Here is an 18,211-nt window from a genome sequence, read left to right as displayed (position 1 = left end):
TCCCCACGCTGCTATGACCTTGCAGCAGCCAGCCAATTAGGACCTTTGGGGGCGTTACCTAGCCCTTAGCTGTCACTTAAGGTCTCCATCCATTATTCTGGTGGAGACATAATACAATAGTACCAGATTTGCCTCCCTGTCACCCCACCTATTGCGCCAGCACCAGTGAACTGTATTGGTCTTTGTATTACGTTGGACTGTTACTGTTGGATTATTAAAGCTACCTGTCCACAGGCGAGCTGTCATTGCGAGATCCACGGCGATAAGTCACCCGCAGACCTCGCATGATACGCTTTCCACAGGCTGACTATGGAAAGCACAGCCCGATGTCCACGAGTGACATCATAGCGATTCTCCGCTCGTGGGATTAAAATCACAACATGCTGCGATTTTCCGCAATGAGCTTATCTATTAGATAGGCTCATCACGGAGGCCTTTCAGTGCTCCCCTGTGGCGGAATATCACAAGCAATATTCCATCACGACCGTGGACAGGCGGCCTATGTAAAGATAGCACTGCCGACCATTCCCAGCTTTGCTTTTACACAATTTCTCATGTGTGTGTAGACCATTTGTTTCACCGTCCAACGGATTCACCACAGAGGGCGGAACAGTGGCATCACCCGTGACAAAGACTGAAGGTAAACCACAGTTGGGTCACCTCTATTTAATAGCCTGTCAGCGGTTCCTTGAATGGGCCCCCTTGCTACCCTCAGGGTGGGAGATGGTAGGCCCCGTGACAAGGCCAAAACTCTACCCCGCTGTCTCCTAGGATGAGGGCCCACTCCTCGGACGCTGCATTATCATCTGTGTGAAGCTCCATGTGGCCTCCGCATGCGGTTCGTGTCTGTCTTTTCTGCTGTACGCCATCCATTTTTCATGTTCCCAAAACAAAACTGAAAGAAGCCCCATTCTTTTCTACATAGCAGACCGCACACAGATGGCACCCTGGTGCTGAACTCTTCTTTTCTATGTCCATTAACATGGGTGGGCAAGTTTTATCCGTAAATCGCCCCAGAATAGTGTATGCAATGAGTTTTCGCAGTCCGTGTCTCCTTATAGAATAATGTGGGTCCGTGCGCTGCCCGTGTGTTGTCCCTAATTTTAATGGACGAGACACGGAAGAAAAGACGCTAGTGTAGCTAGTGTAGGTCTAAAGTGTAGGTAAATTCCATTTCTAAACCCTTTAAGGATGTGGCCGACTTTACTACTGAAGGACGGAATGATTTTTGGGGATTTTCACCTCCACTTTACAAAGCCATAATTGTTTTATTTCTCCGCTTATGAGGGCCGTTTCGCTGTGTGGCGAGCGGTAGTTTTCATTAGTACCATTTTGGGGTATATATAATGTATCGTACAGTGAAAAAACACATCAGTCCTGCAATTGTTTTTGGTATTGCTGCATTCAAGAACCCAGAACTTTTTTTGGTACATGAACAGCTGTGTGAGGACTTGTTTTTTATATGATGAGCTGAGGTTTCTAGTAGTACCATATTGGCGTATATGTGACTTCTCTGATAACTTCCAGCTTCCGGCCGCGTCATCTGATACGCCAACGCGTCATGCGCTGTACTGCGAATGTGCGCCGGCCCTCCATGCGGGACACGTACGGACGATCTAGAGTGGTAAGTATGGGGCTTTTGAGGGGGCGCCGTGGTGGACTCTGCTGTTATATTCTGCTGGCGAAGTCCGTCACGGCCGTGGGCATGAGCCCTCAAACTGGATTTTTCTTTTAACTATTTTTATGCTTTTTTCACCTTGTTTATTGCTTAAACCCACAATCTGGACATGGGTTGCCATGACCCCCTGCGATTGCATGGCGAAGGCCAATGACAATACAGAGGAAGCCCCCTCCCTCTGTTAACTCTGTACATGCCACAATTAACCTTGATCATGGCATGTAAGGAGCTAACAGAATTGGTGTTCTCGCCATGCATGGCCCTTGCAGCAGAACCCTGGCTGTTAGTAACATCCAGCTCCCACTGAGGATGATGTGGGCCCAAGTCCTGAGCCACGGAGGTGTGTTCCTTGCTCAAGACCCCCCGTTTGGATATAAGCTGGAGCAGTAAGGCACCAAAGAAGAGCAGACTCAGGGCATATTTACACGGCATAATTCGCTGCAAATAAATCCAGTGGGAATTCGGCCTCTAAAATCCATGTCTTTCTGATAAATTATTTACTGCTGTCAAAGGGCAAAATTCACGTGCGGAATTCTGATGCAGAAAATCGCATCTCCACAAGAAGCAGCATGTCACTTCATCATGCAGAAATTCATGGAATCGTCACAGAAAATCTCATGGCGAATTCCGCCGTGCGAACGTACCCTCAATCTGTTCATGAATTACATGTAATACCAACTTTCTTCTGCAGGGAAATGTAAGACCCATATATGAGGGGCTGCTGAGAAGTCTTTGGCTTTGTGTTCTTTTTTTGTTTCTATGGCAACAAAAGTTACATCACATGAACGCCTTATGTGTCTAATATATGTTTTGAAAACTTAGCGTTTGCAGCTTATGGCAACAGTGATCTCGGCACGTGGGAAAACAAAATGGCGGAGTCTAAGGTGATATTCACAGCCAATGAGAGCAAAGGAGTGATAAAGTCCGCGGCGGATATTCATGGTGATATGTGGCAGACATTGGGGGATCAATGCCCTTCATATTTTACAGTTAAGAACTGACGGGCCCCTTAAGCCCCAATGATGAGGAACGTCCTGGACGACCGAGAGGGTTGTTGTTCCGGAGATCGTCGATGCTGCGCACAACCTCATACTGGAGAATCGGCCGGCTGCAGGAATAGCCGACATCATGGGGGTTTCTGGGGAACGTGTTTGTGTCATTATCCATGAAGAAGCTATCTGCAAAGTGGGTCCCTAAATGTCTGACAATAGATCAGGAAAGCATGGAGTGAAAACTTCCCGGTCCATTTGTCAGCGTTTCCGGACTGATAAGAACTTCCTGGATGGGCCGGTCACTATGGATGAGACCTGGATTTATTTGTATGACCCTGAAACCAAGGAGCAGTCAGAGAGTGGAGGCCCAGGGGTTCTCAGCCACTAAGGTGATGGCGTCTGAGTTCTGGGATAAGGAGGGCTGCTGCTAATGGACGACCTTCACAATGGGTCCACCATCAATGCAAGGTATTACATTGAACTTTTGGACCAATTGAAGGCAGCTCTGAAGGCCAAAAGGAGCGGCAAGCTGTCCAAAGGAATCTTGTTCCTGCAAGACAACGCCTCCGCTCACACTGCACAAGCGACCACGACAAAACTGGTGGAGCTAGGCTTCCCGCTGGTTGACCGCCCACCTCATTCACCAGATCTAGCTCCCTCCGACTATCATCTGTTTCCAAACCTGAAGAACCACCTCAAGGGGACCAATTTCCCACCATTGCTGATGCCATGGCTGCTACGGATGACTGGTTTGAGGCACAACCGAAATCCTTCTTTTTGCAAGGCTTACAGAACTTGGAATCCCGATGTAAGATGTGTGTTGGCATCAGAGGAGAGGATGTGGGAGAAATGGAAAGTTTCATCTTCCTATCTTGTTTCTTTCTAGGTAAAGCCAAGGACTTATCAGCAGCCCCTCGTATAACAACTTATCAACTTGCAGCAATCAGGTGATCATCAGGCCAGCTCTCTATAGAGTGGCAGGTCTTCGTGAAACAAGCCCTTTAACCCCTTAAGGGCCATCCATTTTTTGCAGCAAATTTTTCGTTCCCATGATCCAAGAGTTATAACTAGAGATGAGCGAATATACTCGCTAAGGGCAATTGCTCGAGCGAGCATTGCCCTTAGCGAGTACCTGCCCGCTCGAGAGAAAAGGTTCGGGTGTTGGCGCGGGGGAGCGGTGAGTTGCGGCAGTCAGCAGGGGGGAGCGGAGGGGAGAGAGGGAGAGAGAGATCTCCCCTCGGTCCCTCCCCGCTCTCCCCCGCAGCTCCCTGCCCGCCGCCGGCACCCGAACCTTTTCTCTCGAGCGGGCAGGTACTCGCCAAGGGCAATGCTCGCTCATCACTAGTTCTAACGTTTTTACTGTGTCATCAATATCGGCATATGAGGGTTTATGTTTCGCTGAATAAGTTGCATTTCTTAATGGAACTATGTAATGTATCACAGCGTACAACGTATTGAAAAACTTTTGGAAGTGGGATGAAATGGAAAAAAGCAATAGTGCCATACTTTAGGCGTCTTGTTTTTATGGCATTCACATTACTTTAAAAATGCCATGCTTTTAGGTTTGTACAATTGCAGCAATACCAAATTTTATTTTTATTATATTTTACTACTTTTAGAAAAATAGGTAAAACTTTTTTTAGATTTTTATCTTTTATTGCTTTTTGTCACCACATGATCGATAATGGTTTTTTTTTGCATCAATGTACCGGTGCGAGGACCTGCTTTTGCTGGACAAGCTGGTTAATTGTACATTTATGGGTACATATGACGTTTTGCTCTCTCTTTTTTTTTGGCAGGATGACAAAAACATGTAATTCTGGCACATCATTTTTATTTCCCTGATATTCACTGTGCAGGATAAATAACACGATACTTGGATATTTGAACTTTTAGAAATACAGCAATTTCAGTTATGTATCCTTTTTATTTTTATGGGAAAAGAGGTGTTCAAACGTTTAAATTTTTGTAATATTAACATTTTTTTTAGTTTATTAAACTAATTTTAATATTTTTTTCTTAGTCTTCCTAGAGAACTTGCACTTGGGATCATCTGTGGCAGGGCTTAATAGGCTGAAATCCATGGCAGGTCTGAACACCTTCACTAGGTCCCAGGCTGCCATGGCAACCCAAGAACATATTGTAGGAGACCAATGAGGCACCCCCCTCAGATAGCTGCTTGGATCAAGCTAGCTCTGATTGCAGCCATTGCTATCAGCTGTATAAAACAGCAGGCACAGCTGCCGAGCCCGATTCATGCTCGCGCCACAATCTAATGATGTACAAAACCTATATATCATCCCCAAACACAGTATATTATAGGTTTTATAATAGTTACAGTCTTTGCTGATTAGTAAGACCTTCTCCATTTAGGTTCATCACACTGCCATATTACAGCTGAGTTAACCCTTTCCAATCCAATTAGTATCCTGGTTTTCCTAGGGGGCTTACTCTTTTTCTGACGTTATACAACGGCGCTATCTGCTGGCTAAAGCCAGTACTGCATGAGGTGACACGTTGGATAGGCTCCGACAGCAGAGAGGCTGGCAATATACAGTAAGAGAACCCCGACAGACTCTTCCAACATCGGAGCTGTACAGCCTTAAATCATAATGTCTTTAGAGTTCAGACAGTGGATTGGAAAGCGTTAAAGGGGTTGTCCTGCTTTTAACTATTGATTGACTATCCTCAGGATAGTTGATCAATAGTAGATCAGTGGAAGTCGGCTACCAGAGACCCCCATCGATTAACTGTTTGCCAGGCCCATGCACTCCCTCACTTCCATAGGAACTTTGCCAGTAAAACCAAGCCACTGCAGTGGAAATAAAGCTGTTGGCTTCCTGCAGAAACCAACTCAGTGAGCAAGCGCACCAACCAGGTGAACAGTTGATGATCGGGCATCCCAGGTGATGATCGGGCATCCCAGGTGATGGATCAATGACAATATGTTTTTGATGGCCTATTCTAAGACAAGGCCATCAAAAGTTTGAAGCTGGACAACCCCTTTAAGGGAGTATGTACTATAAAGGCAAACCATGTGGGTTCTATGGGGCTGTAGAAAGGGGTCCCAACCAAGGTTAGCTGCATCCCTTATTTTATCCCTTCTCAAGAAGTTTTGCAACTTTAGTCAAGAAAGATGCAGGAAGTCAACACAAGGATCCTGGAAAGAAAATGTGAACAGACATGCAGCGAGTCATCCTGCCCAGGGGGTTGTAGGTGGTTGTATTAACCAACACAAGAAAAGGGGTCATTTTAAAATCTCTACTATGGGGTCTCCTCTTGCCTGTGTACATTCCTGCATTCAAGTTAATCTCACGGTTGTAGATAATACCGCACCCATAGAAGTCTATAGGGCCATTCTGTACTTCTGTATGCTCAGAAGATATGGCCAGCCTTAGCTATGTACGGTCCTTGCAGTTGCACAGGGCGCCGGCCAATAAGTTTTATTTGGAGGGAACAGTGGGATGCAGGCTGGGGGTAATCGTCATTCATATATCTCCTTCGGCAAGTGAAGTTTTTCCTGCATGTGACAGCATCTTGCAAAGCTACACGAATTCTCCTCCTGGCTCCGATTTTTGGCGGTGCTGATGTCAGCCTATTGGCACACCTGCATCACAATCGCTTAGTTCTGCTACTGTATTTATGTTATAAGCTTGGTTCTGGTGTTGTATTTATGTTATAAGCTTGGTTCTGGTGCTGTATATATGTTATGAACTTGGTTCTGGTGCCGTATTTATTCATTGAACTATTCTGGTGCTGCATTTATATACTGAGGTTGGTTCTGGTGCTGCATTTATGTTATGTTGGTTCTGGTACAATATTTATTTACTGAGCAGTTCTGGTCTGGGTATGCGGCTATCTTGCTGCTTTCTGCACACAATACAGGCAGACTGACGATCTGACCTAGGGTTACAGTATTCAGCTGTATAACTACTTATAAGATGGCTAATAAGTCTATTGTAAAAGTTATTCAGCACATCATTCAGATGTTCACCGGTGGAATATTCACAGCACTTGGTAATGAATGGGTTAATGTGTGCAAGGTATATGGGCAACCAATTCCCAGAACACCCCCTTAGTAAAGAATCAGAATACAGAGCATTGACTTACTTTAATTGAGTTAGTGTCACATCGGTACAATCAGGCAGCACTGTCTGCATCAGTTGTTTGGCCTTCAAGGGGAAAAAGGAACAGGATTTATTTACTAGACATAAAGGTTCACATTTGTTAACATATTTGTGTCCTTTTACTCGCATTCTGCGCTCCAAAATAATGTCTAATCTGCTGTGAGACACATTTATTAAGCATTTCTGCCAAAAATTAGAGCCGTTTTCGCCATGCACATCAGTTTTTAAAATTTGAGTGAAAAGTGGGTGTGGCTTGCTGGGCCGCGATTTAGAGACATGTCTGAAATGCAACTTTTAAAACAGTTGTTAAATATTTGCGGAATATCACTGCCGAAGGTGGTTAGCGCAAAAAATTGTAGGAAGATCTCTAGACATATTTAAAGATGTGAGAAATTTATCAACATCATGCGACATTTTGAAAAATTTGAGATTTTGCTATATGATACCATAACGAGGTGATCTGGCCTGCAGTGCCCATACAGCATAAAAGGGTAATTAATAGAGTGAGAATTCCAACTTCAGGGCTCTTACATATTAGTGAGAGCAGACTGTGTCTGCAACGAGCGTCTCTTCCTCTGGGGATCCGACATTATCTGTGCATTACATGGTCAGCCCATTTATTTTAATAGGAACTGTGCAATACTCTGTTTTCCCTGTGGGGGCACTGTAGGGTAACTGATCATGAGACACCATGTGATCAACTTATCATTAAAGGACCCTTTTGTCAAAAGCACATATTCCAAGGCAGGCAAACCCTTTAAGGGGGTTGTTAACTTCTTAATTATGAAAGACCTATCCTCAACAGGTAGATAAACATTTTAACCCTTTCGAGACCTCTAATGGTAAATGGTCATCACTGTTGCCTGGGCTCTGTGCAGTAGTGACGTAAATTTATCTTGGACATACCAACAGTGATTGACCCCCACCCCCCAACAACTAGAACACCCGAAACAGGCTGTTAACGTCTTGATCGTGTGCCATCATCGGGACCTGAACCAATGAAAGCCACTTACAGTGCTGACCAGGAGAGATTCTTCATAGAATCATAGAATGGAATGAGACCTCCGGGGTCATTGGGCCCAACCTTAGGATCACTAAGGCCTCCAGCACGCTGGTGAAGATCCACATCACGATCTGCTGCATATTTTGAGCTGTGGATTCTACTAAGCGCCAAAATCTGCATCAAAATCTGCCCAGCGGTGTAATGCGGAATGTGACACAGATTCTTTGCAGCGTAAAATCTGTACCAGTTCTGCTGCACGTGAGCGTACCCTTACATTAATTTATTACATCAGTTATCACAGCATCAGTAACAGGTACATATATTAAAGATTTAAAAAATTAAAAGCATTGTTCGTCAAAATTGTAAAAATTAATGTCAAATTAGTAAACCTCCTTAGTTGCTCAGAAACTTGAGAAACTTTTCAAATGTGTTTCCAAAGTATAGAAACAAGTGGAACTATATACATATGAAGTAAAAAACATTATACATTATATACATATATATTTGTCCTACGAAAGCTGAAAAAAATGACAAATGTAAAACATTTTCCTCAATTTTGGTGGTTTTAATAAATATACCCAACCGTATAGTACCGATGTATAGTTTCGGGGCTTAGTACTCAAGAAGGACATATCACAGCTTGGATGGGCGGACTACAATAGCCAGAGAGGTTATCAAAATTGGGGTTATTTCGTTTAGAAAAACTACGGATGAGGCGCGACCTAATAACTATGTATAGATATGTCAGGGGACAATACAGAGATCTCTCCCATCATGTATTTATACCCAGGACTGTAACAAGGGGGTGCTCTAATAACTATATATAGATATATCAGAGGTCAGTACAGAGATCTCTGCCATCATCTATTATATCTAGGACTGTAACAAGGGGGCACTCTAATAGTTATGTATAGATATATCAGGGGACAATACAGAGATCTCTTCCATCATCTATTATACCCAGGATTGTAACAAGGGGGCGCTCTAATAACTATGTATAATATATCAGGGGTCAGTACAGAGATCTCTCCCATCATCTATTATACCCAGGACTGTAACAAGGGGGCGCTCTAATAACTATGTGTAGACATATCAGGAGTCAGTACAGAGATCTCACCCATCATCTATTATAACCTGGACTGTAACAAGGGGGCGCTCTAATTACTATGTATGGATATATCAGGGGTCAGTACAGAGATCTCTCCCACCATCTATTATACCCAGGACTGTAACAAGGGGGCGCTCTAATAACTATGTATGGATATATCAGCGGTCAGTACAGAGATCTCTCCCACCATCTATTATACCCAGGACTGTAACAAGGGGGCGCCCTTTATGTCTAGAGGAAATAATGTTTCTACACCAACATAGAAGGGGGTTCTTTACTGTAAGAGCAGTGAGACTATGGAACTCTCTGCCTGAGGATGTGGGGATGAAAAACTCACTAAAAAAGTCCTAGAGACCCCTTTCTTGAGCGTTAGGCCCAAAGTCCACCTGCGGACTTTATTTGCGGAATAGAAATGAATGGGGCTTCCGTAACTGATTTTAGGTCTGCGGATTTGATTTTATTGTATTTATTTAGTATCCACACGGTTGTAAAGTCGCACCATGTTCCATTTAATTATGGATTTGGCTCTATTCATCTCTATGGGAGCTTAGGATTCGCAGTGATCCGCAAATACATTTAAATGCATTTGCGGATCCGCTGTGGATTGGAAGGTTAGAAGCAATTAGGGAGGTCGGGTTGTGGATTTTTTCCACGCGGATGATCCACAGTGCGGAAAAAACCCACAATCCTCAATCACCCACAAGCATTTAAAAATAATTTTTAAGCATTTTATAAATGGTGCACTGCGGATATCTGCATCCGCAGCACATGCACTGCGTGCCATGGACATTAGGTCTAACAATATTACATGTTATATCACTCAGTTGTCACTACATAAAGAATGCATATAGTTTATTAAAATGGTTAGGTTTCTAGAATGGAATTGGTGATTGGAGGACCAACATGTCCCAACTAGTGTGCAGACTAGATTCCTGTCTAGCCCTTAAACACATTGTTCATGGGAAGTCCCAGAAGATTAGAAAAAGGGAAAATGTTGTCCCTGTCTTTAAAAAAAGGGAAGAAGGTGGATCCAGGAAACTACAGGCCTGTGAGCCTGACTTCTATACCAGGAAAGATTTTTCAACAAATTATTAAACAGCATGTATGCAAGTACCTGGATGAAAATGCATAGCAGGGAGAGAGAGATGACCTATCGGGGATTAACCCATAGCAGAGAGAGACTGAGTGGGGTTATGGGTTAATCCCCCGTTGCTCCTCTTTCTCTGCTATAGGGACCCTCGAGGGATATCCCCATAGCACAGTGAGGGTGTACGGGGATAGAAAGAGGAGGCGGGGTTATATGGATTCTCAGAGATTCCCCATAGCAAACTATACATGGGGCGGGGCTAGAGAGGTGGATCCCTTTAGCCCCGCCCCTCCTCCCATGCTCTTGGGGGAAGCCCTCTGGGAAAGCCCTGTAACCCCGCTGCCCCCTCTACCTGCTATAGGAAAATCCCTTGAGGAGAGAGGGGAAAGGAGTTCCCTACTGCCCCTGCTGCAGAGGAATTGCCCAGCAGAGGCTCTGGAGGAATACCCCGCAGCTTACAGCAGGGCATTTCAAAGTGCTGCCCCGCGGATGGACATATGTCTTTATTCGCTCTTGCAAACTTGCGATTTTTACTTTGAAACATTGCTTTTTGCTTAAAAAAAAAAAAAGCATCACTGCTGGGAAATTGGGATAAAACTGCAAATACTTCCCATAGACTTCAATGGGAAAAATTGAATTGCACTCGCATGCCATGTGATCTTTTTCAAGGTCCCATAGAAAACAATGGGCGATTCCTTCCATAGCAATATCCAAAAATTGAACACAGTGAGATTTGTTTTTCCCGCAGCATCACTTTGTGAGAAAAATCGCTTATGGAAATAAAATCCATCAAAAGGAATGAGTCTTATATTTGTGTGGGTCTCGTGCGTCTCGCAGTGCATAAAACTGGAGCAATAATAAGTCCTGGAGTAAATAATAAGTCCTCACACAGTTAATCGATGTTAAAGTGACAGATGTCAAATTTCCAAAACTTGCCCGGTACTGAAGGGGTTAAGAAGCCACCCGGGATTGTTCTAAGCATCTATTGATATTTAAAGTAGTTGTTTTTATTTAGCTTCTAAATGGAGACAATGTTTCCAATAACCAACAGCAAGCAGTGTTCTTGAAAATAGGAAAAACTGGAACAGAAAGTCCATTCACCAAGTGGGAAAAACAATAATCTTACCCCAGGCGTTATCTTCTCACTCAGGTTTTTGGACGCTTCCGAGCTCACATTGGCCATCTCTGGTGTGTACAGTATCTTCAGCTCCATGGTGAAGCTATAAGTTGCTGTCTCCCGTCTTATCCGTCTTCGGTCTGCATTTAATATCAAGAACATCACTAAGAAGGCTGACTACTCTTATTTCTTCATCCTCACTTTTTCAACAGCAGGTTACTTTGACTTTAGCAGTATAATATATAACAACCAATCACAGTACAGCATTCATGTTACCTCAGCGGCATTATATAGAACAACCAATCACAGGACAGCTTTAATGTTAACTCAGCGGTATAATATATAACAACCAATCACAGCGCAGCTTTCATGTTACCTCAGCAGTATAATATATAACAGCCAATCACAGCGCAGCTTTCATGTTACCTCAGTATAATATATAACAGCCAATCACAGTGCAGCTTTCATTTTACCTCAGCAGCATAATATATAACAACCAATCACAGCACAGCTTTCATGTTACCTCAGCGGTATAATATATAACAACCAATCACAGCGCAGCTTTCATGTTACCTCAGCGGCATTATATAGAACAACCAATCACAGGACAGCTTTAATGTTAACTCAGCGGTATAATATATAACAACCAATCACAGAGCAGCTTTCATGTTACCTCAGTAAAATATATAACAGCCAATCACAGCGCAGCTTTCATGTTACCTCAGCAGTATAATATATAACAACCAATCACAGCACAGCTTTCATGTTACCTCAGCAGTATAATATATAACAACCAATCACAGCGCAGCTTTCATGCAACCTCAGCGGTATAATATATAACAACTAGAGATGAGCGAGTATACTCGCTAAAGGCAATTGCTCGAGTGAGCATTGCCTTTAGCGAGTATCTCCCCACTCGAGACTGAAGGTTCGGGTGCGGGGAAGCGGTGAGTAGCGGCAATCAGCACGAGGGATTGGGGGGGGGGGGGGAGAGAGATCTCCCCTCCGTTCCGCCCCGCTCTCCCCTGCAGCTCCCTGCCTGCTGCCGGCACCCGAACCTTCAGTCTCGAGCGGGGAAATACTCGCTAAAGGCAATGCTCGCTCATCTCTAATAACAACCAATCACAGCGCAGCTTTCATGTTACCTCAGTGGTATAATATATAACAACCAATCACTGCACAACTTTCATGTTACCTCCACAGTATAATATATAACAACCAATCACAGCGCAGCTTTCATGTTACCTCAGTATAAAATATAATATATAACAGCAAATCACAGCGCAGCTTTCATGTTACCTCAGCAGTATAATAAATAACAACCAATCACAGTGCAGCTTTCATGTTACCTCAGCAGTATAATATATAACAACCAATCACAGCGCAGCTTTCATGTTACCTCAGCAGTATAATAAATAACAACCAAGCACAGCACAACTTTCATGTTACCTCAGCGGCTTAATATATAACAGCCAATCACAGCACAGCTTTCATGTTACCTCAGCGGTATAATATACTAGCTTACCCGTCGCACGTAGCTGCGAAGACAGACATACATACATTCGTTTTTATATATCTAGATAACAACCAATCACAGCGCAGCTTTCAAGTTACCTCAGCGGTATAATATATAACAACCAATCACAGCGCAGCTTTCATGTTACCTCAGCAGTATAATATATAACAACCAATCACAGCGCAGCTTTCATGTTACCTCAGCAGTATAATATATAACAACCAATCGCAGCGCAGCTTTCATGTTGCCTCAGCAGTATAATATATAGCAACCAATCACAGCACAGCTTTCATGTTACCTCAGTATAATATATAACAACCAATCACAGTGCAGCTTTCATGTTACCTCAGTATAATATATAACAACCAATCACAGCGCAGCTTTCAAAACAATCAAACAATCTTTGTCTGGGGGGCAAAGCTGTCGATAATGCTCACACACGCGCCACCTATCGTAGGATAGTTGTACTATGCCAGTAATCTTCCCAGGAGTGTACTCAACAACTTCCCAAAGTTTCATGGTGATTGGATGAATGGTGTAGTAATGCATAAAGGACAGACAGAAAGACAGACATTTATATTATATTATATATATATATATATATATATATATATATATATATATATATATATAGATGACATCAGGAAGTTAGATAATTAGATTCCGTACGTAAAATTTGGACGCTAATTCTTTTGCGCTTAGAATTGAATAATCGAGTTGGGACCCATTCGCTTTTCCTATTTATGACATAATCAATGCTCGTGCCAAATTTCACGTTTCTATGACACCGGAAAGTGAGAAAATTACATTCCGTACGTAAAATTTTGACGCTAATTCTTTGGCGCTTAGGATTGAATAATCGAGTTGGGACCCTTGAACTTTTCCTATTTATGACATAATCAATGCTCGTGCCAAATTTCATGTTTCTACGACATTGGGAAGTGAGAGAATTGGTGGCAATGATGGAAATCAAACGATCTACGTGGGGGGCGTAGCGTAACTGTCGACGCTCGCACGCACGCCATTTATCATATGATAGTTGTACTATGCCTATAATCTTCCCAGGAGTGTACTCAACAACTTCCCAAAGTTTCATGGCGATCGGAAAAATGGTGTAGTAGCGCATAAAGGACAAACACACACGCAGACACACAGACACGCATACATTCAATTTTATATATATAGATAACAATTAATCACAGTGCAGCTTTCATGTTACCTCAGTATAATATATAACAACCAATCACAGCACAGCTTTCATGTTACCTCAGTATAATATATAACAACCAATCACAGTGCAGCTTTCGTGTTACCTCAGCAGTATAATATATAACAACCAATCACAGCGCAGCTTTCATGTTACCTCAGCGGTATAATATATAACAACCAATCACAGCGCAGCTTTCATGTTACCTCAGTATAATATATAACAACCAATCACAGTGCAGCTTTCATGTTACCTCAGTATAATATATAACAACCAATCACAGCACAGCTTTCATGTTACCTCAGTATAATATATAACAACCAATCACAGCGCAGCTTTCATGTTACCTCAGCAGTATAATATATAACAACCAATCACAGCGCAGCTTTCATGTTACCTCAGCAGTATAATATATAACAACCAATCACAGCACAGCTTTTATGTTACCTCAGCAGCATAATATACAACAACCAATCACAGCGCAGCTTTCATGTTACCTCAGCAGTATAATATATAACCACCAATCACAGCGCAGCTTTCATGTTACCTCAGCGGTATAATATATAACAACTAGAGATGAGCGAACATGTCCGTTACGGACACATCCGCACCCGGACACCGGCTTTGCCGAACACTGCAGTGTTCGCGCGTAATGGTCCGGGTGCAGCCGGGGGGCGGGGAGATGCGCGGCGGCGCGGGCGGCAGTAGCGGGGAACAGGGGGGAGCCCTCTCTCTCTCCCTCTCCCCCCCCACTCCCCGCCGCACCCCCCCGCGCTGCCACGGCGGCCCCCGAACTTTTTCGCCCGAACACTGAAGTGTTCGCAAAGTTCGGTGTTCGGGCGAAAAAGGGGCGGGGCCGAACGTGTTCGCTCATCTCTAATAACAACCAATCACAGCACAGCTTTCATGTTACCTCAGCAGTATAATATATAACAACCAATCACAGCGCAGCTTTCATGCAACCTCAGCGGTATAATATATAACAACTAGAGATGAGCGAGTATACTCGCTAAAGGCAATTGCTCGAGTGAGCATTGCCTTTAGCGAGTATCTCCCCACTCGAGACTGAAGGTTCGGGTGCGGGCAGGGAGCGGTGAGTAGCGGCAATCAGCACGAGGGATCAGGGGGGGGAGAGAGGGAGAGAGAGATCTCCCCTCCGTTCCGCCCCGCTCTCCCCTGCAGCTCCCTGCCTGCTGCCGCCACCCGAACCTTCAGTCTCGAGCGGGGAAATACTCGCTAAAGGCAATGCTCGCTCATCTCTAATAACAACCAATCACAGCGCAGCTTTCATGTTAGCTCATCGGTATAATATATAACAACCAATCACAGCGCAGCTTTCATGTTAGCTCAGCGGTATAATATATAACAACCAATCACAGCGCAGCTTTCATGCAACCTCAGCGGTATAATATATAACAACTAGAGATGAGCGAGTATACTCGCTAAAGGCAATTGCTCGAGTGAGCATTGCCTTTAGCGAGTATCTCCCCACTCGAGACTGAAGGTTCGGGTGCGGGCAGGGAGCGGTGAGTAGCGGCAATCAGCACGAGGGATCAGGGGGGGGAGAGAGGGAGAGAGAGATCTCCCCTCCGTTCCGCCCCGCTCTCCCCTGCAGCTCCCTGCCTGCTGTCGGCACCCGAACCTTCAGTCTCGAGCGGGGAAATACTCGCTAAAGGCAATGCTCGCTCATCTCTAATAACAACCAATCACAGCGCAGCTTTCATGTTAGCTCATCGGTATAATATATAACAACCAATCACAGCGCAGCTTTCATGTTAGCTCAGCGGTATAATATATAACAACCAATCACAGCGCAGCTTTCATGTTACCTCAGTGGTATAATATATAACAACCAATCACTGCACAACTTTCATGTTACCTCCACAGTATAATATATAACAACCAATCACAGCGCAGCTTTCATGTTACCTCAGTGGTATAATATATAACAACCAATCACAGTGCAGCTTTCATGTTACCTCCACAGTATAATATATAACAACCAATCACAGCGCAGCTTTCATGTTACCTCAGTATAAAATATAATATATAACAGCAAATCACAGCACAGCTTTCATATTACCTCAGAGGTATAATATATAACAACCAATCACAGCGCAGCTTTCATGTTACCTCAGCAGTATAATAAATAACAACCAAGCACAGCACAACTTTCATGTTACCTCAGCGGCTTAATATATAACAGCCAATCACAGCACAGCTTTCATGTTACCTCAGCGGTATAATATACTAGCTTACCCGTCGCGCGTTGCTGCGAAGACAGATATACATACATACATTCGTTTTTATATATCTAGATAACAACCAATCACAGCGCAGCTTTCAAGTTACCTCAGCGGTATAATATATAACAACCAATCACAGCGCAGCTTTCATGTTACCTCAGCAGTATAATATATAACAACCAATCGCAGCGCAGCTTTCATGTTGCCTCAGCAGTATAATATATAGCAACCAATCACAGCACAGCTTTCATGTTGCATCAGCAGTATAACATATAGCAACCAATCACAGCACAGCTTTCATGTTACCTCAGTAGTATAAGAAATAGCAATCAATCACAGCACAGCTTACTTTTTACCTCAGCATTATCAATATCCAGCAATTGTCAAGCGAAACATTCGGCGGATGCATCATTTTGTAGTTGAACACGCATCCTGTTGCTCGTAATGCCTTTTGCTTTCGTGCTTGAGATGGAAATCAAACAATCTTTGTCTGGGGGGCATAGCTGTCGATAATGCTCACACGCGTGCCACCTATCGTAGGATAGTTGTACTATGCCAGTAATCTTCCCAGGAGTGTACTCAACAACTTCCCAAAGTTTCATGGTGATTGGATGAATGGTGTAGTAATGCATAAAGGACAAACAGACAGACAGACAGACATTCATATATATATATATATATATATATATATATATATATATATATATATATATATATATATATAGATGACATCAGGAAGTGAGAAAATTAGATTCCGTACGTAAAATTTGGACGCTAATTATTTTGCGCTTAGAATTGAATAATTGAGTTCGGACCTATTAGCTTTTCCTATGTATGACATAATCAATGCTCGTGCCAAATTTCAAGTTTCTATGACATTGGGAAGTGATGGAATTAGATTCCGTACGTAAAATTTGGACACTAATTCTTTTGTGCTTAGAATTGAATAATCGAGTTGGGACCCACTAACTTTTCCTATTTATGACATAATCAATGCTCGTGCCAAATTTCAAGTTTCTATGACATCGCGAAGTGAGAAATTTAGATTCCGTACGTAAAATTTGGACGCTAATTCTTTTGCGCTTAGAATTGAATAATCAAGTTGGGACCCATTCGCTTTTCCTATTTATGACATAATCAATGCTCGTGCCAAATTTCACGTTTCTATGACACCGGAAAGTGAGAAAATTACATTCCGTACGTAAAATTTTCGACGCTAATTCTTTGGCGCTTAGGATTGAATAATCAAGTTGGGACCCTTGAACTTTTCCTATTTATGACATAATCAATGCTCGTGCCAAATTTCAAGTTTCTATGACATCGCGAAGTGAGAAAATTAGATTCCGTACGTAAAATTTGAACGCTAATTCTTTGGCGCTTAGAATTGAATAATCGAGTTGGGACCCATTAGCTTTTCCGATTTATGACATAATCAATGCTCGTGCCAAATTTCATGTTTCTACGACATTGGGAAGTAAGAGAATTGGTGGCAATGATGGAAATCAAACGATCTACGTGGGGGGCGGGGCGTAACTGTCGATGCTCGCACGCGCGCCATTTATCATACGATAGTTGTACTATGCCTATAATCTTCCCATGAGTGTACTCAACAACTTCCCAAAGTTTCATGGCGATCAGATGAATGGTGTAGTAGCGCATAAAGGACAAACAGACACGCAGACACGCATACATTCAATTTTATATATATAGATAACAATTAATCACAGCGCAGCTTTCATGTTACCTCAGCAGTATAATATATAACAGCCAATCACAGTGCAGCTTTTATTTTACCTTAGCAGCATAATATATAACAACCAATCACAGTGCAGCTTTCATGTTACCTCAGTATAATATATAACAACCAATCACAGCTTTCATGTTACCTCAGTATAATATATAACAACCAATCACAGCACAGCTTTCATGTTACCTCAGCAGTATAATATATAACAACCAATCACAGCACAGCTTTTATGTTACCTCAGCAGTAAAATATATAACCGCCAATCACAGTGCAGCTTTTATTTTACCTCAGCAGCATAATATATAACAACCAATCACAGCGCAGCTTTCATGTTACCTCAGCAGTATAATATATAACAACCAATCACAGCGCAGCTTTCATGT

General features: G+C 43.0%; 1 protein-coding gene across 1 annotated transcript in view; it reads right to left on the bottom strand.

Moving 5' to 3' along the window:
- The window catches only part of LOC136621986 (mucin-19-like), a 143,372-nt gene that overhangs the window by 99,634 nt on the left and 25,527 nt on the right, over positions 1-18,211 (bottom strand). The window contains exons 4-5 of the mRNA XM_066597910.1: positions 11,122-11,252; positions 6,781-6,842 (exon numbers count right to left, since the gene is read on the bottom strand). Of these exons, the coding sequence (XP_066454007.1) occupies positions 6,781-6,842; positions 11,122-11,252 (193 nt within the window). The remainder of the gene's footprint in view (positions 1-6,780; positions 6,843-11,121; positions 11,253-18,211) is intronic.

The sequence above is a fragment of the Eleutherodactylus coqui genome, chromosome 3, assembly GCF_035609145.1.
Source record: "Eleutherodactylus coqui strain aEleCoq1 chromosome 3, aEleCoq1.hap1, whole genome shotgun sequence".
In the NCBI taxonomy this organism is placed as follows: domain Eukaryota; kingdom Metazoa; phylum Chordata; class Amphibia; order Anura; family Eleutherodactylidae; genus Eleutherodactylus; species Eleutherodactylus coqui.
This window is presented reverse-complemented; position numbering and strand designations above follow the sequence as displayed.